We start from the raw sequence: 19,328 nt of genomic DNA on the forward strand, positions 1-19,328 counted from the left end.
GAGATGACATTTTAGGGCTCACTTAAAACGGTAGGTGTTGGTGATTAACCTCACTGGTGTAGCACAATCCAGAGAAATGGTGCAGCTTGGAAAAAGTTTTGGAGGTGGAAGTGGGAGGTTCATATTATGGAGGATGTTAGTCTGGAGTCATTAGCAGAAAGGAAAGCACGGGTAGGGAGGTATACAGAGATGAGCAAGGAGATATAGGACGGTGCAGCACTGTGGATGGCTTTATGGATGAAAGTGATGAGTATAAATTATATTCTATAGCTGATGGGCAACCAGTGCAGTGACTGGCATAGGGTGTTGGCATCAATATAGTGAATCACACAAGGTAGAGCCATCAATATAGTGACTGGCACAGGGTGGAGGCCTCGTTGTAGTAATTGACGCAGGGTGTTGGCATCACTGCAGTGATTGGCACAGTGTGGAGGCATTGGTGCAGTGTACGCCACAGGGTGTAGGCATTGGGGCAGTGACTAGCACAAGTGTGAGGCATCGATGGTGCAGTGACTGTCACAGGCTGGAAGCATCACTGTACTGACTGGCACAGGGCATTGGCATTAATGCAAGAACTGGCACAGGGTGGAGGCATCAGAGCAGTGACTAGCACAGGGTAGAGGCATCATTGTAGGACCGTTAGAGGAGCCTGGCTGCTGCATTCAGGATGCATTGGTGAGGGTAGAGTTTAAAGTGAACCTGTCACCTGCCTAAAGCAGAATAAACCAACTTATTGTGCTGTTAGGGCATTTGACAGGGAACCAGGTAATGTATATTTTATACTCGCCTTTTCCCTGGTTCCCGCTGTTCAAGTCCGCACGTAAGCGAAAATCCGACTCTTCAGAGTCCCTTGTGTGTGCTATCCTGTACAAGTCTATGGAAGAGCACGCACTTGGGATTTTGTGCGCCGGATGAAAATCCAACTCTTTTCAGACTTCAGTAGTGAGCAACCAACGCAGAAAACGGGTGAGTGTAAAAATACAGCACCTGACTCCTTGTCCCCTTGACTAACTGAACCATTAATTAGTTTGTGATGCTTTAGGCAAGTGACAGGTTCCCTTTAGGCTGATTTCACTCGGGTGACAAAATCTTGCAATGCGGCAGTGCTACAAATCGCATGTATGTGAAGCCCATGCTTTCCAATGGGTTCCTTCACATTAGCGATGTTTTGCAGTCAGCTACATTGCAAAAATACAAAATCGCGGCATGCTTTATAGAGCCGTGATTTGCGATGTTTTGTAGCCCATGTTTCCCTATGGAGCCTTCCTTTCTGTTTCATGCAACTTTTGCAGTAGGAAATTTTGTTTGAGCCGTAAAATAAACTCTTATCTGCATTAAAAGAACCACAATATATCAACTAACAGGCGCAGTCCGCTCCACCAAACTTCTTCTCCGCAGCTCCTGCACACTTGTCTATAGTTTTTTTCCCCAGCGCTTCCTGGTCAGGGGTTCAATGAATGACTAAGCACTGCCTGTGATTGGCTGAGCGCTCAGCCAATCAGATACAGCCCTTTCAGCCGGAGGGGATTTTAAATCTCCGCCTGCTAAAGAACTTCACTGCACTGCCGGAGGACCAAGCGGCTTGACGTGCCTGAGCCCCGACAGCGGCAGAGAGGTGAGTATTTTTTTTTATTTTTACACGTTTGGGATGATTTTTAGAGAAGGGCTTATATTTAAAGCCCTTACCCGAAAATCACTGCACACAGCCTATTCCTTTCAATGGGGCCACCGGCAGCAGCGGTGGCCCCGTTGAAAGCAATGGCGCACGGACCTAACTAGAGTATAAACCCACCCTAGTCATATACTTGAGTCAGCAAGTTGACAATCATTAAACTCCACTGCAGCATATATTGCCACTACATAAGCAGCAGAACAGAAACCGTAGCATCCAGTACGGTGGAGCGCTGCGAAATAACAGCACACAGTTTGTGACCGGTCATCACATTGGTGAAGATCAGTGTATGTTGTCATATGTATGTCGTAAGTAACATACAGGATACGTCTCAACACAAGCGCTTAGTAAAAGCAGGGACGTCACTGACCACAGCCAATCATGTTGTAATGTCCCCCTTCTTCCTTGCACTCTCTTCTTTTGGACAATAGACCCTTCCTGCATTTCTTATTGGCATCTTATGACTTTGTATTCTTTTTTGTTTTTCTTTCAGTTGGATGAGCTGCAGCTGTGCAAAAACTGCTTCTTCTTGTCGAATGCCCGGCCTGACAATTGGTTCTGCTATCCTTGTGTACGTATATGAGTGAAGGAAACGTCTGCTCTATTTATTTGTATGCACACGACGTGGATCTGACACTTGGAGTGGGATCCGTGGCGAAACGATGGCATGTGAACCGTGCATGGGGTCTTATCAACACCCTTTAGTTCTCCTCTTCTGTTATGGATTTCTCTTTGTTACCGACGGTATATTCCTAACAGCTGATCTAACCAAAAACTGCGTCTGGTTACAGATTCCCAATCATGAGCTGGTATGGGCCAAGATGAAGGGCTTTGGCTTCTGGCCTGCTAAAATCATGCAGAAAGAAGACAATCAAGTGGATGTTCGTTTCTTTGGCCATCATCACCAGAGGTATTCGTGGAATTTGGGAGCTGTTGATTTACTACCATGTACAGTCAGTCACGGGGGCAGTGATTGGCTGTAAAAGTCACCTATGCTTAACTTGGAAAACCCCTTTAACCCCTTAGTACCACAGGATGTATATGTACGTAATGGGTGCACAGTTTATGTATGGGGCAGAATCGGCAGCCAGACCTGCTCCATACACAGCCGGTCTAAGCAGTCTGTAAGGTGACACCCAGCCGCAAGGCTGATCGTGGCCGTAAACCCTAAATGCCGCTGTCCATTCCAACAGTATCATTTAAATGTTCTGATTGACTTTGAGGTGAGATCATGAGGTGCTATCCAGGCGTCATGGCAGCTAGGAACTTTTTGAAGGTCCCCAGGGCTGTTATATATATTTCTGCCTATTAAGATAGGCCATTGGCCGATCTTTATAGAATACTGGCGGAAATGCTACATGTTGCATACCGAAGTATTGCAGTATATAGTATGTGTGATCAAACGATCACAAGTTCACACAAAAAAAGAAAAAATCAGTTTAAAGTTTTTGTTTTTATTATTGTAAAACTGTTAAAAGTAAAAAAAATCAAGCGTTTTTTTTGCATATTTCTAATACCAAATATGTTTTATTTTCATTTTTTTATCACCACGTCCACAAAAGTCCGATCTGTCAGAATAACGCATCAGAAATGTCGTCAGAAAGAAATACAGAACGATGTATGCACCCCAGAATGGTACCCCATAACAAACCACAGGTTGTTCCAAAAAAAAAAAGAAAACGAGCCCTCGCACAACCCCGTCGACGTAAACCTAAAGAAATGATGGCGGTCAGAAGATGGCGACAAAAAATTTCGTTTTAAGATTTTTTTTATTTTTTTAAATGTAGCATAATAAAGAAACATTTAAATAAATTCGGTATAATTGTACTGACCCATCGAATTACGGTAATATGTCATTTTTGCCAGTGTGTACGCCATAAAAACAAGACCCCCGCCCTCTCCAAGGTGCCAAAATTGCTTTTCCCCCCCCCCCCCCTTACTCCACTTTTCAGTCCAATATACGGTACATTTACATAGCAGTAGAGATGAGCGAGCATACTCGTTAAGGCGATTTACTTGAGAGAGCATCGCCTTTTTCGAGTATCTGCTGGCTCATCCCTGAAGATGCGGGGGGCGGAGAGTGAGAGAGATCTCTCTCTCTCTCTCCCTCCCGATTTCCCCCCCCCCCCGAAATCTTCAGGGACGAGCCAGCAAGTACTTGAAAAAGGCGATGCTCTCATGAGTAAATCGCCTTAACGAGTATGCTCGCTCATCTCTACGTAGCATCCTTCAACACTGCAATTCATCCAAAAAAACGAGCCCTCGGATTGCTACATCGACGGAAAAATAAGAGTTCTGATATTTGAGAGAGGAAAAGCCAAAAAATAGAGAGTTCACAAAACTGTCCCAAGTCTTTGTTTTCTACGTTCTATTTTGACTTCAGTTCTGCATAACCAACAGTGATACATTGTGACACGTCCCTTATATCACAGGGCCTGGATTCCATCAGAGAATATTCAGGAAATTACCGTTAATGTTCATCAGCTCCATGTAAAGAGAAGCATGGGCTGGAAGAAAGCCTGTGATGAGTTGCAACTGCACCAACGCTTCCTACGTGAAGGCCGCTTCTGGAAATCCAAAGGAGAAGATAAGGGGGAGGAAGAAGCTGAATCAAGTATCTCCTCGACTAGTAATGAGCAGGCAAGTGGGTCGCAAAAAGTACATTTATTTAACAGAAGCTCAAAGTTTTAGACACAGTGTGACTTTTCTGGTTCCTGGTCCCTTCGTGGGCCGTCCAAGATGGCTGACGCAATATTCGGACTACTCAATCCCCACTACCAATATATTATATCTTCTCTCTGGTTGGGTAGCGCTGCTCATGACATCAGAAACCAGTGTCCAGTGTGTATTAAGTAGCTAGATAATTGCAGTGGACATACTGGATGGACAAAAACTGAGGCGAAAACCAATGGATCAGTGGGAGGAAGAACAGCTGCAGTTAATATACCCCCCCCCCCCTTTCTTCTCTCCATCTGGTCCTGGGACAGAATTTTTGTCCTGACACTGGAAGGTAGCTTTAACCCCTTGAGTGGCACGCCCGGAAATTTTCCGGGACGAGCTCCACTGCTCATAGTGACATAGCCCGGAAGATTTCCGGGCTATGTATCACTATGGGAGCTGCAGAGCACAATGCCACAAGCTGTGACAGTGTGCTCTGCCTGCACAGACCCACAGAGAACAAAGCAAGGGCTTTGAAAAACCAGCAGAAGACATTGCCGATATGTCGGCAACCTCCTGCACTGGTTTGCTTACAGGTTGCCATAGAGACCATCGGCTTGTCAGAAGCAAGCCGATGGTCTCTGTGGCAGGGAGAGCTGGTTGTTAGCTGTCAGAGGACAGCTAGGTACTAGCTCTTACAGCAGAGATCAGAGAAAACCTACAATCTCTGCTGTGTTAACCCTTTACATGCTGCAGTCTATGTGACTGCAGCATGTAAAGGGTTGTCACTGCAGCATGTAAAGGGCTGTCACCATCGGACCCCCAGAATGTGATCAGGGGTCCTGATGGGTCCCTGTGGAAGTCCCCTAAAGGGACAAAAAAAAAAAAAATGTTAAATTAAAAAAAAGTTAAAAAATTGTTAAAAAAATAATAAAAACACTTGTCTCCCTTTACTTTGTAAAAAATCAAAAATACAATCACACATGTGGTATCCGTGTGCGTCGTAATGACCCAGAGAAGGAAGTTAATACATTATTTAACCCCTTAATGACATGGCCCCTTTTTTTCTTTTTTCCCCATTTCTTTTTTTCCTCCCCCCTGTTTAAAAAATCACAACTTGTCCCGCAAAAAACAAGCCCTTATATGGCCGTGTCAATGGAAAAATGAAAAAGTTATGGCTCTTGAGACGCAACTGCAAAATTAGTTGAAATTCAATGATTAGACCATTTTAAAAAACCTGCCCTGGTGGGCACGACAGGGTGGTAGGAAACCCGCCACTCAAGGGGTTAAGGGGGTATAATGATGGCATAGCACTAAGATACACCATTACTTTATGATGAGTGGGGACTGACCTCTGGGACCACTCCTGAGAAAGAAGATGGAACTGCAGGCCAACCCCATTCCAGTGAATAGAAGCCTCTACAGTCCCTGCACAGACAGGTGATCAAGAGTATCGCTGTACAGGGAACTTGGCACTAAGCGTGTACCGAGTCCCCTTTATTCATGGCGGTCCCAGAAGACCGATCCCCCACTGTTCATAATGTGATGGCATATACCCCACAATATGCCGTAACTTTATAATATGTGAAAACCTCTTTAAAGCGACCCTCTGGTTGCAGGACAAAATTCTGTCCCAGGATTTTATATAATTTTTTTTTAAATTTATTTTATATATAAAATATAGTAGGGGTGCGCTACAGAGGATGGCCTGTAGGGGGCAACAGACAATCAGTCTGATGCCTGAAACAAGAGGGAAAACGCAGGTGTGGTCAGTGCTATAAAAAAGGGTTGTTCCCACTGCAGAGAGAGCATGCAGAGCTGCCAGGCCCAGTGTGTCAGCGCAGTGGAGCTGTAAAGCTGCCAGGCCCTGTGTGTGGCTAAGAAGGCTAGAGGTGGACAGGGAGATGCCCCTCACCTCCACACCTAGGAGAGGTGTGTGGTTGGGAGATCCAGGCTGCGGTGATTCCCTTTGTGAGCGGAGAGGCGCTGTTGACAAGGCGCTGCGAGAGGTAGCAGGACCCCTGAAGTACACCTGCCCTCGGACTAAGGGTCTGAAGGCACGACAGACTGAGGACCAGCTGCACTCTGGACATTCACAGGTCTGTGAGACTCTATGGACTTATATGGTCTCCTCACCTGAGTATTAATCTGCTTGCCCTACAGACTGTAAAGGGTTAAAACTTGGAACAGAGACTTTTGTTGTTGCAATCATTTATCTGGAGACCCAGTCGTTTATGTTGCTGTTAAAGATTGTGTGAATCAAGTGCAAGTAAAGAAGAGAAGTGACCGTTTGGCGTGATATGTAACCCCCGTGTTGTCACATATGGTGGAGGATGCGCTGGCACAAGCGGTGAAGGTCCCAGCTCAAAGACGCCAATGAAAAGGCAGACAGCCTCTATCAGTATGGAGGAATTGCGGAACCAGTTGTTGCAAGAGGAGGCTGCAGCAAGAGGAGGCTATGCAAGTGCAACTGGAGGAAAGTCAACTAATAAAGAAGATGGCGATGCTAATGGTGACTGAAACTGATCACAGGGTAAGGTTGTGAGAAGTTAAAGACACAGCAAGGAAAAATGGCGACTTGGAGTGCCAAGACGGCAGAGCACAACTACTGCAGGTAATTACACCCTCTGGTACTGGGACAGAAATTTGTCCTGAAACCTGGAGGGTCACTTTAAGGAGTGGGTCACAAAAGCGGAGATCCCAAAGCCCCCCAAATCAATAGAGCGCAGGTCATGCGTGCTTGCTATCGCTCCATTCATTTCAGTGAGACTTGTGGAAATAGCAGAGCACTTACTCTCTCTCTGGTGCTCCCATTGACATGGTTGGAGCCGTAGTGTGCATGCTCAACCACTGCTGCATTTATTGGGAGACCTGCCAGACTGCCGTTTTCGTAATCAGTGGAGCTTGCAATGATCACTTGGTTACCCCCCCCCCCCCCCATCCTGTGAATAGATATACGTTGCAGGGGCTTTCCAAGTTATTGTACAACTGGGGAGAGGGCAGCAGATAGTTAAAAAAATAAGTTGCACTCACAACTTGTTACCTCAGTAGTCCAGCACCGCCGCTTCCATCCCAGTTGCTGGACTTGGTTGGCAAACTACAGTGATGACCTGTCTGTACTTATACATGACTGATCCCAATGGTCTTGAGAAGTATACTGCCTAGGCTAATGATTGGCTGCAGCAGTCACATCTGTAGACGTACACGCCACCACCACAGCTAAGTAGACGTAGAGAAGCGGTGAAGATGGGAGCAGGCGCTCTGGGTCAGCGGGGGATCGGAGTGGTGAGTAATGCCTATTAGTACCAATTAGTAGCATGTGAGCTGCTGGGAGCTGAATTTATTCAGAGGACCACCTGCTGTTCTCTGAATAAATTCTCTTTGTTCTGCCAGGGGGGCTGACAGCTGAGAACAGCTGAGACAATGCAATCACCTGTTATCAGCTCGCCCCAGGCAGAGCACAGCATGCGGTCCGTCTCATCAGCTGTTCTGCTAAAGGACGGATTTCAAGCCGAACTGAAATCCATCGTTATGCAGCAAACTGAAAGATGAGCACATTTACATGCGATTATCGGCCAAAAGATGGCTTTTGAGCGATAATCGTTGCATAAATGGGCCTTTAGAAGACCTCTTTAACCCCTTAGCGGCGAGGACATATAAAAGACCTGAGTTTACGGGGTTTGTATGGAGCAGGATTGGGAGTCGAGCCTGCTCCCTACACTGTCAGCCTCAACAAACAACAGTTTTCATGATGATGATAACTATTAACCCTTTAAATGCCTGATTGGCATTCAGAGGTCCCAAGCGAACACCTCACAATGAAATAGCAAGGTGCCGTTTGGTGGCCATGACAACTCTGGGCCTTTAAGATGGGTCTGTGGACTGTCTTGATAGAATGCTGGCAGAAATCCCATCAACTGTCAAACGATCGAAAGTTCAAGTTCCTTATGGCAACTTTTTATTAAGTAAAAATAAGTGAGAAAAATGTTGTTATTGTAAAAAATAAAGGATATTATAAGTTTAACCCCCCCACCCCCGCCTTCTATATTTATAATAAAAAAAACAATCAAAAGTAGCGCATTATTTATCCTACATCTTCAGAATAGAAATTACACAATGCCAGAATTGCCCTTTTTGAGTCGCCCCATCTTGAAGGAAAATTTTAATTAGAAGGGTTCAAAAAGTCATATGCCCTCCAAAATGGTACCAGGGGAAACTACAGGACATCCAGCAAACATAAAAAAAAAACCCGACCCGTCACACGGCTGCATCAACAGTAAAATAGATTATTTAGAATTTAGATTTTTTTTTTTTGAAAGTGGATAGTAAAAAGCAAAAATAAAAAAGCAAAACAGGACCATGTCCTTGAAGGGTTAATTCTGTGGGACAACGCCTTACATGGAGAACCGGAAAATAGATTGGTTTAATAGCCGTAGAGAAAAGGTGCGTGGGGCTGCATTCCCACGAACGTATATTGGCTCTGTTTTCACGAAAACCGAGCCGATATACGTCGTCCTCATCTGCATGGGGGGGGGGGAGGATGGAAGAGCCAGGGGGCAGGAACTGAGCTCCCGCCCCCTCTCTGCCTCCTCTCCGCCCCTCTGCACTATTTGCAATGGGGAGAAGCGGAACTGGGGTGGGGCTAATTTTCGGAACTTAGCCCCCACCCCCATCCCACCTCCTTTCATTGCAAATAGTGGAGAGGAGGCAGAGAGGGGCGGGAGCTCAGTTCCTGCGCCTGGCTCTTCCATCTCCCCCCCCCCCCCCCCCCCCCCTACAGATGAGGACGACGTATATCGGCTCGGCGTGAAAACCGAGCCGATATACATTCGTGTGAATGCACCCTAAAGCTGTAAGTCGCTGCATGTGATGTCGCCATCGTTCTACATAAAATATGCAATGCCCGTTGTTGGCGCTTTTGAGTCGTGTTATTTGTCCCCGTGATCTCCGCTGGTATTTATAGGCGCCCGGCTCCAGCAGCGACGGATCACCTGGGCTACACCTGCAGTCCTCACACAACCTCCTCACAGTGTGTCCTAGTTTGTGGCAAACCTAAAGAGATATATTGTCTGGGCAACAAGACAAGTCTGTGAATCGTTTCCTAGCGCTCTTCTAATTGAGACCCAGACGAGCTATAAACAGAACGCCGACGAGCTCTGCACAATTTAAAGATTATCTTGTCGCTGTCCATTTCTACAGGATGAAAAGCATGTCGGCACCCTGTGTAATGTCAGCGGGATTACACTGACTTTGTATCTTTAATCTCTCCAGCAGAAGGCAACTCAGGAACCGAGAGCCAAGAAGGGGCGTCGCAGCCAGAATGTAGAACCCAAGAAGGAAGTAAGTGGCAGCGTTCCGCAGCTCTAACCTCAGACATAGCGGCCGATGTACAATAATATAATAGTGTGTATGGAGATGAAGGTTATTAACAGATCGGGATTTACAGCCAGCGAGTCGGCTCTTCAGGGGTTCCTCGAACCAAAGTCAATGGGGATGAGGAAGTGAAGAATAAATGTAACGTTGATGGATCTTTCTGAGATTTCAGTTACTTTTTATGTGTTTTGTACAGATAAAGGAAATTTTACCTTCATTGTGATATAACGGCCCAGAAAGTTATCTTAACCCTTTAAAAAAAGTATTGTTCTCTTATCTAAACCTAACTAAACCCAATGTACAGTAATGCAAAGTGTAAATAAAATCACTCTGATATCACTTCACGGTAAGGCCGCCTGCAGACGGGCGGAATAGCAGGATTTCCGCCGCTGGAAGCTGCAATAGGATTGCGTTAACAAACGCAATCCTATGCAGACGGCCGCAATTTGGCTGCGCAAAATCTCGTGCGGCATGCTCTATTTCTGTGCGGGGCTCGCAAAGCCCCGCACAGAAACGTCACTGCCCGGCCGCCGGCTCCACTCTGCGCATGCGCCGGCTGCCCAGCAGCCATCACATGAAGGAGCCGGGGCCGCGGGAGAGGTGAGTGCCCGCGCTGCTCTCTGCAGACACTCGAGTCGGATCCCGCTGCGAGAATTCTCGCAGCCGGATTCAATCCGGCCGTCTGCAGGTGGCCTTAGGCTCTTTTAGGCTGGGGTCACATGGGACGTATTCCTGGCGGAAATCTTGCGGTTTTGCTGCAGCGAAAAAACACGATATTTCCACCAGGAAAGGGAAGAGAGGATCGCGGCTGCAATGGGGGAAAAAAAAGACATGCTGTGGCCAGGAAATCCACGCTGGAGCGCTGGCTTTGCCACAATGGATTGGCCTTCCAGTGTGGACGAGATTTTTGACAAATCTCGTCCACATGGCTGGCTAACTCCGGGATTAGCGGCCGTAGGAGGACTTGCCGCAGTGAAATTCCGGACGGAATTGCTGCGGCAAATCCGCCCTGTGTGAACCCAGCTTTAGAGATAATGATGTATTGTTCGCGCAAGAGTTTGCTTGTGCAGCCTGTTTATACAAGCAGATATATTGTTCGCTCGCTAAGGCCTCATGTCCACGGGCAAAAGAAGAATTAAAATCCGCAGCGGATTTTAACTCTTCTCCTGCCTGCGGATCCTCACCCCATAGGGATGCATTGACCACCCGCGGGGTATATAAATACCCGCGGATGGTCAATAAAAGGGATTTTTTTTTAAAATGGAGCATGAAAAAATCCGGACCACGCTCCATTTTCGTGCGGGTCTCCCGCGGGGACGGCTCCCGCGGGCTTCTATTAAAGCCTATGGAAGCCGTCCGGATCCGCGGGAGACCTAAAATAGGAATTTAAAAGAATTAACTCACGCGCAGCGGATCGGGAAGGTCTTCTCTTCCTCACGGCCGGATCTTTCTTGCTTCGGCTCGGCGGATGTGCCTGGCGCATGCGTGCGGCACGTCGGCGACGTGCCGCCGGCGTGACTAGTTCATCCGCCGGCCGAAAAAGAAGATCCGGCCATGAGGAAGAGAAGGCCTTCCCAGTCCGCTGCGGGTGAGTTAATTCTTTTAAATTGCTATTTTAATGCCTCATGTCCGCGGGGCAGGAGGGACCCGCTGCAGATTCTCCATGTAGAATCCGTAGCGGGCCTGACTTTCCCCGTGGACATGAGGCCTAAATCGATCAGTAATTCACATTCACTGTACCAGTAAATGAGCATGAATGAATGAATGATTGGTGAACAAGCCAACAATTATTTTCATGTTCGCATGAAATGATCAATAAACAAACAAATTATCATTCGATCGTTGGCTCTGTTGAAGGCTATCCTTCAAATTTGAACGATCCAGCGTTTTGTTTTTTAATTCTTGCCCACTGGAGTGTCAGTTTTCCGTTTCTCTTAGACGCAATGGCGCTGGAAGTGGTCATTTACTGTTATAGCACATTCATGCTAAGGAATGACGAGCTGTGTGTCCAGATACATTCGTTCTAGCAGCGGTGTTGTATGTTGAAGCTCTTGATTGTGCAGCGCCTGTTCATCAGAACGATTCCTGACATCCTCTTTTGACCCCTTTTAGTGACAGGTTGTTTCCATCCACAGGATCCTCTTTCGCTGTAAGTTTTTCTTCGATCACACCCTTCTCGTTATATTCTCCGCACCATGAGGCCACTCTCACACATGCACTTTTTACTGCGGTGTTTTGAATGCCATGGTAATCATGATATAACTCTCCTATTGATTTCAATGGGGCCTCGCAGACATGCACTTGATCGCAGCGTTTTCCAACGCCGCGATTTTCGAGAGCGGTCTGCTTTATTTTGATGCTTTTTAATGCACCTCCTCACCCATCACAACCGCTGTCGGACGCAGTGAGCTGGGACCGAAAATGGCAGTAAAATCACTTTGTCTTGCAATGCTATCTGCGAGAGTGACCTGACATGAGAAAACGCCACAAGGTTGGCGGTGATATCCTGTGTGATGGGCAATGTTATCCTGGCATCATTTTGTTACTTAACATTGTACAGATGGGTATCCCTGCATGGCAATGCCCTCTATCAGCAGGATAATGTTCTCGACTAAACTGCAGAAACTGGTCAGGAATGCTTTAAGGCTGGGGGGTCAAACTCATTTTCACCGAGGGCCACATCAGCCTTATGGTTGCCTTCAAAGGGCCGATTCTAATTGTAAGACAGTAAAAGTGAACCCCACAGTGGTCCGATTGGTAATAAGGTTCCCCCTAGTGGCCAGTGCCGCACAGGCGCGCGCCATTCTGCGCATACACCTGCACAGACGCGCACGATTCTGTAGATGCTCCTCCTCAGTGTCGCTCTCTTCGCTGCAGAGATCATGTTCTCTGCAGTCTTCTTCCCTCCTCCGGGGCGTTGTCAGTGTGCTATCGGCACTCCTCTATTACTGTCTGCACTAGACAGTACAAGCCGATAGAAGATCGCCTACTGACAACTGCACAGCCGGCGGGCCACAGAAAATGAGGCGGCGGGCCGGATTCCTTGTGTTTGACACCTGTGCTTTAAGGAATCGATTCCAAGTGCTTCCACTTTATTGTACATTTTATTTCTATCTGTAAAAAAAAAAAAATTATTTTAAGACTCAGACAATTCAAAATCCGATAAACAATTATTTCCGTGCCGTGAACCTCGTCGTCAGCAAACATGAGCTTCACGTACTGTAAATCTAATCCACTCCGTTTCCTTTGTAGGACCCGGAACCAGAACCTGAGACCGAAGCCGTGAGCTCAAGCCAGGAGATCCCACCTCTGCCACCGCCAGTTGAAAAGGTGTCTGTCTGTACACAGACTAAGAAGCAAAGTGCCTCGTCCCCAAGAATGTCACACCGCAGCACACAGACCAATAATGACAGCGCGTGCCAGAACATGTGTCACGACAAGTACAGTAAGATCTTCAATGACTTCAAAGAAAGAATGAGCACAGACAACAAGAGGGAAACCGAACGAGCCGTGCGGGAAGCCAGCGAAAAGGTGAGAATGAAAAAAACAAAAACTTCTGTAAACTTAGTGTATTCTCAGTGCAGCGGGTTCAGAAAATCTGCGCCACACTAGGGGATCCGCACATGCGCACTGACTCACAAGTGACCTCATGCACATGCGCTGTTCTCCTTGTGGTACCCCGGTTGTCCTGCTGAAAGTGAAGACTTGGGGTGGGGGGGGGCGGTGCAGTTGCAGAGTTCTGAAACGCACAACGTCCTCAGCTGCCAGAGCTGCGTACATCAGCCAAGACTCGGAGAAGCGTATTTTGACTAAACAAGGCAGAGAGACCGCTGCAAAAGATGAACCGCCCGTTAGACAGCTTAGCTGTCATTTGCATACCAGGATATTTTGGCATTGGAGTTAATCTCAGGTACAGTTATCTTCATGCACCTGTTCCACATCTTGTAAAGGAACCTGCTTACGTTGCTAAAATCAAGGGACAGACTTCCTTTAAAAAGTAGCTGCACTTTTTGAAAACTTTTGATGTGTTAGAGCAGCACGTCTAAAGTATTAATCAGTGGGGCTGGGGTGCTGGGACCCCTGCTGATTGCTGAAAGGAAGGGGCTGCAGTGCTCACCCAAAAGCTGCGCCCCTTCAGCTGTCTTAGTTGCTTGCTGGCTCATCTCAGCAGCTGATGACAGATGCATAGAATTTTATAGACCTCTATGCATTCGTGTTTAGCTGCCAAAAGGAGCTGATAGGCAGCTAAAGGGACATAATGCTTGGGTGAGCGTTGCAGACCGACCCTTAATTTCAGTGATCAGTAGGGGTCTCGGCACCTGGACCCCCACTGATCAAAACTTTTAACATGTCGCTCTAACCCATTAAGTTTTTTTTAAAACCCGTTTTATTGAAAAATAGCAGATACAATAACACTTGCAGCTTAAGGCTGCTTTCACACACGCCACAAAATCGCGATAGCGCGAGAAATCGCATATTTGTGAAGCCCATGCTTTTCAGTGGGTTGCTTCACATTAGCAATGTTGTGACTGATGCTATGTTGCGGGGAAAACAAATCACTGCAATGTGGGTTTTTTTTTTTGTAGCCCATGTCTCCATATGAAGCCTCCTTGTTTATTGCATCGCACAAACTTTCAATTTTTGTGCGATGCAATGTGTTTTTTAACATTTGAAAATGCTATTGACTCTTGCAATAAATACATCACACAATTTTTATTGCGCAAGTGTATCGCAATGTGAGATCGGTCCAAAAAAAACAGCAATATCGCTGAAAAATTTGTAGAAACAGACGCAATTTTGCCATGATATTCTCGAGAAAAATCGCTGTCACCGGTGTTAACCCTTTCCAGTCCAATTCGTATCCTGGTTTTCCTAGGGGGCTTGCTCCTTTTCTGCCGTTATACAACGGCGCTATATGCTGGCTAAAGCCAGTACTGCATGAGGTGAAACGTTGGATAGGCTCCGACAGCAGAGAGGCTGGCAATATACAGTAAGAGAACCCCAACGGACGTCTTCCAACATCGGAGCTGTACAGCCTGAAATCATAATGTCTTCAGAGGTCAGACAGTGGATTGGAAAGGGTTAAAGAGGCCTTAACCGATTTAACACTAGTGACCGCTTACATAGTGGTTGGTAGAGAGGCATAAAAAAATCGTATGACTAAGCGATCACAATCTAAGAGAGATCCATATAAAAATCAACATTAGTAATAACATGTAGTTTAATCTAATATAGATTAGTCCGTCCGGGGAGCTGCAGGCGGCTGTAATAAGTCCAGTAAATACTGGAATGCATTCTGTGTACGGATCGCTGCTGGGAGCTGCATCAAGTATCCCATATTTTAGGGAATTTATCGGGACACTTTCTATTCTTACATGTGGAAGTATTGTATTATCAACCAATATTGCACCCCCAGGAGAAGATAGGAGGCGCCTATCCATCCATCTCATTGCATTAGGTGTCCAAGCCATAAAGAGAACCTCTTTGAGGCCTCATGTCCACGGGCGGATCGACTTCTGAGGCTCCAGAAATTGCGCATGAAGCGTATGCCTAAGCTGCAAAAATCTATAATAACCGGACCTGAGAATCTGGTGCATTTGTTGTAGTTGCTCAAAAGACACAAATACATAAATGGAGCCTAAGGCCCAATGTCCACGGGCAAATTTGATTTGTGGGATATTTGCAAATCAAGCCGCCCACAGGAATGCATGGGTGTCTACAAGTTAATTTAAGGATGTGTTTTGATATATGGAGCTCCTGATCCGGAAAACAAATCGCAGCGTGCTCCATTTTTGGGCAGATCCCGCATGGACAGCTTCCATTGAAGTCAATGGAAGTCGCCTGATCCGTGGCACACCTGCAGCTGACACTGCGGACGTGCTGCAGATCAGTGGGAAAGTAGGAGTTTGAAAGAAAAAAAACCTGTACTGCGCATGTCCAGCAGCGACCCGTGAGGACCATGCACAGAGCACAGCAGACCCAGAAGTGAAGAGATCTGTGCTGACGCCGCTGCTAGGGAAATACAGATACGCAAGGCTCACTGGCCACAGGCAGTGCTGTATTCTAGAGGTGAAGCCATAACCAACCCAGTATTGTCTGTCTGGGAGATTTAACAGTTGTGGAAGAGATCCATTGCCACAAAGGGGAGTTTTAAGAGAACTTCCTCTATACCCAGTTATCTGTTTCCCCCATTGCCAGAGCCAGGTGGCTAGTCTATGCATAGGTAATGGTTGTCTAGTGTACAAATCTGAGTGTTTTGGCACAGACCAAAGGGATTTTTTGGATAGGAAGTGCATCTGGTGGTGGTCTGCATTTGGCAGGGGGCTTCAGAAAGCCAGGATCATATGTATCATAGTTGACTTGCTACATAATAAAGTTTAAAGTTAAGAAGGGCAGTTCCCGCCGTGTATTTGGGACACTGTAGGGTTTCTAGACACAATTTGGTTCAAGATTTTCCCCACACAGAGGGGAAAGAAAACTTTTTGTAGGACTACATTGTCTGCGTCTGCTGGACCTATAGGAATTAGCGAAGTACTATAATTTTAACTAAATTAATTCTCCCTGCAACCAACAAAGGAAGGGCACACGGGGCTTTAAATGTAGCTTGTAGATAAGGAAGTGAGTGGGAAATATTTGTCATGTCTCTGGTGGTGGCAGATCTCTTCAACCATGAACCGTTCTCGTATCTGTAAATGTGAATTTCTGCCAGTTTATGTGAAAGCTTGGTGTTCTCCTTAGGGAGAGCACCAAGAAGGTGAGTGACCTTATAAGTCTCCCCATTCACCTTTTTGATGCTCTTCCTAAGGAGAGCTGTTAACCTTCCGACCAACATCACAGGCCTCTCACTAGCCAAGCCAGAAACCTACTGCTCACTGATGAGGGGCAAAACCCCCGAAACGGCTCCCTGTGTATGGATTCTGGCTTGGTTTTTAATTCCCAATCATTGCTCTACAGACCTGTATAAAGGGTCAAGCATGGATTTGCAGGAATGCTGCCATCCAATAGGTGGCACTGCAGAGGTATTGTTCCATCTCCCATATTTGCACTGTCTCTCAGGTTTTGGAGATCCCGTCTTAGGAGGCTAATGTTCACTTTAACTTCCTCTATTTCACGTGTGAGGGCAGCGGTGGGGGACTGAATAGCAGGGAGGAGCTGGTCAGACATTTGTCTCCACCTTAGATCCGGTTCAGAGGGCCAGCTGTGGGGTTTGAAGTCAAGGCCTCGCAGCTACTAGGGGCACAAGTTGAGGCCAAGTAGTCAGACCTTCTTGACCTTCCGACTCTTGTGCCTTTTCAGATTCGGACGGGATTTTGAAGACCGTTATGCAGGACCTTCAAGAGGCTTGAGGGCAAATAATGGAAGTGCAGGATGTGGCCACTAGATATCATCCAGCCTGCTCAATTCTTCTTTAGTCAGGGAATGGATCTGTTATCAGAACTTTTGCATTAGAGAGGTATTCCCATATCCTTAAGTCATGGCCGTATTGCTAGGCTATGAGAACAAAAGGGTCACCCACTCAGTTGGGCATCCGGCCCCCTTCTCTTGAATACAGTTGTGCTAAAGTTGCCCTGCGCAGCAAGTGGCCCGGGCACAGCTGTTTGGTGATGGAGCTGTAAGGGGTCTGCAGCACTGTGTTCTCCTTCTTTCTCAGGTTAGATGGGGGTCCCTGAGTTTGGAATATGACGTTGCTTTATGATCGGTAGGCTTCCAGTCACGTGATGGAAATGCCGCTTTCAGTCATGTTTTGCCCTTCGCTGGCAGCAGCTAAATTTTTTGTTTAAAAAGAAATGGCACAGATTTTAGTAGAAAACAATCCATTTCATCTAAATTCTCATTGCAGCTACGAACAGAGATGGAAGAAGAGAAGAGGCAAGCCGTTAACAAAGCCGTGGCGAATATACAAGGAGAGATGGATAGAAAGTGCAAACAAGTAAAAGAAAAGTGCAAGGAAGAGTTTGTTGAAGAAATTAAGAAGCTGGCGGCACAACACAAGCAGCTGATATCCCAGACCAAGAAGAAGCAGTGGGTAAGAGGCCCAGTCCTTATTCACTATAGGTCAGGGCTGCAGACTGTTTGCTTACGACAGACGGCGCTAGTGAGAAGGACGGTGAAGGCGAAGATAGAGACCTTCAACATAGGCACCTAACTGGTGCTAAATTTATGCAAAAAGTTAAGGGTGCAGCTCAACGGGTGCCGGAGCATCTGCTGACTTGTTCTTAAAGGTCTGTCCTGGTAACCAATTACCATTTAATCCATTCCCAACCACATAACACAAAATAGTCGTGGGGTTGTATAGAATAGGCACAGGAGCCAAGCCCATTCCATAGCTGGAAGGTGCTGGCTGTGTTCAACATCTGCCACCCACTAACAATGGGCACTATTGGAGTTGGTTCCGATCACAGATTGTTCAACCACTTAGATGTAGGCAACTAAGCCATTCATGCAGAGCAGAGCCTCCTGTTGCCTCATCAGCTTCCCCCGCAACGTGATGGCAGGGTGCTATGGGTTGACATATGTGGAAGCCTATTAAGCCTTGCCTGTGGCAAAAGCTACATCATTTGGTGCAGATTTTGCTGTTGCTGAATATAGAAAACAGATCCAACACTTGTGAACATACCTTGTAACCTCTTAATGACGCAGGATGTACAGTCATGTCCTGTGCGTTTGGGGTTTGTATTAAGGGGAATGGAAGCCGAACCCGCTCCATACAATGCGGGTGCTGGCTGTTTCTTACAGCTGACACCCACCAGCAACAGTCATAATCAGCGTGAGCGCTGCTTTTAACTCTTTAAATGCTACTGTCTGTTCTGAAAGCAGCATTTAAAACCCCCTAATCGAAGTTTGGGGGTTCTGAATGGCCTCCCCTCCCACTCGTGTTGGCATGCAATCCTGAGGTGCTGCTCTGTTACCATAGAAGCCTGGGGCAATGGCTAATTGCCTACCAAGCTATGCCTGTGGTGTGACTTGCTAGAATGCCTGTCAAATTGCAGGATAATGTAATACAGCGGTATTGCATTATATAGCATGATCACAAAATTGCAGTGGTTTTTTGTTGTTTTTTTTTCCATTTCACTCCACTTAAAGGGGGTCAGAAACGCTATCTTTTCTCCTTACGGAGAGCAACTATGCTAGAAACTAATTAAAAGCAAAGCCAGACTCCATATACATACAGCTGTTTCAGGGTTTTTGCCCTTCATCAGTGTACAGTAGGAGTCTGGCTTTGCTAATGAGAGGCCTTTAATTCCCGGCCATTGTAACAAGGCTTGTATAAAAAGTCTGACTTTGGCTTGAAGGAATGCTGCCTTTCAATATGTGGCACTGTGGAGGATTTATTCCATCTCCCTTATTTGCATATTACCCAGAGGAGCGTGCATGGCCATTTGAGTCGCCTCACTTAGTTTCTAGTATAGTTGCTCTCCCTAAGGAGAAAAGATAGCGTTTCAGACCCCCGTCCCAGGCTTCTCACTAGCAAAGCCAGACTCGTACTGTACACTGATGAAGGGCAAAAACCCTGAAACAGCTGTCTGTACATGGAGTCTGGCTTTGCTTTTAATTCCTGGCCATTGTAACAAGGCTTGTATAAAAAGTCTGACTTTGGCTTGAAGGAATGCTGCCTTTCAATAGG

The 19,328-nt window shown here is 46.5% G+C and overlaps 1 protein-coding gene across 2 annotated transcripts in view; it reads left to right on the plus strand.

Annotated features, from left to right (window-relative positions):
* The window catches only part of ZMYND11 (zinc finger MYND-type containing 11), a 78,035-nt gene that overhangs the window by 51,260 nt on the left and 7,447 nt on the right, over positions 1 to 19,328 (plus strand). The window contains exons 10-15 of one of the 2 annotated variants that reach the window (XM_066585318.1): positions 2,166 to 2,243; positions 2,464 to 2,582; positions 4,105 to 4,312; positions 9,602 to 9,670; positions 12,956 to 13,234; positions 17,544 to 17,729. In XM_066585318.1, the coding sequence (XP_066441415.1) occupies positions 2,166 to 2,243; positions 2,464 to 2,582; positions 4,105 to 4,312; positions 9,602 to 9,670; positions 12,956 to 13,234; positions 17,544 to 17,729 (939 nt within the window). The remainder of the gene's footprint in view (positions 1 to 2,165; positions 2,244 to 2,463; positions 2,583 to 4,104; positions 4,313 to 9,601; positions 9,671 to 12,955; positions 13,235 to 17,543; positions 17,730 to 19,328) is intronic. The other variant, XM_066585319.1, reaches the window with a different exon arrangement.

The sequence above is a fragment of the Eleutherodactylus coqui genome, chromosome 12 (genome assembly GCF_035609145.1).
Source record: "Eleutherodactylus coqui strain aEleCoq1 chromosome 12, aEleCoq1.hap1, whole genome shotgun sequence".
Lineage (NCBI taxonomy): Eukaryota > Metazoa > Chordata > Amphibia > Anura > Eleutherodactylidae > Eleutherodactylus > Eleutherodactylus coqui.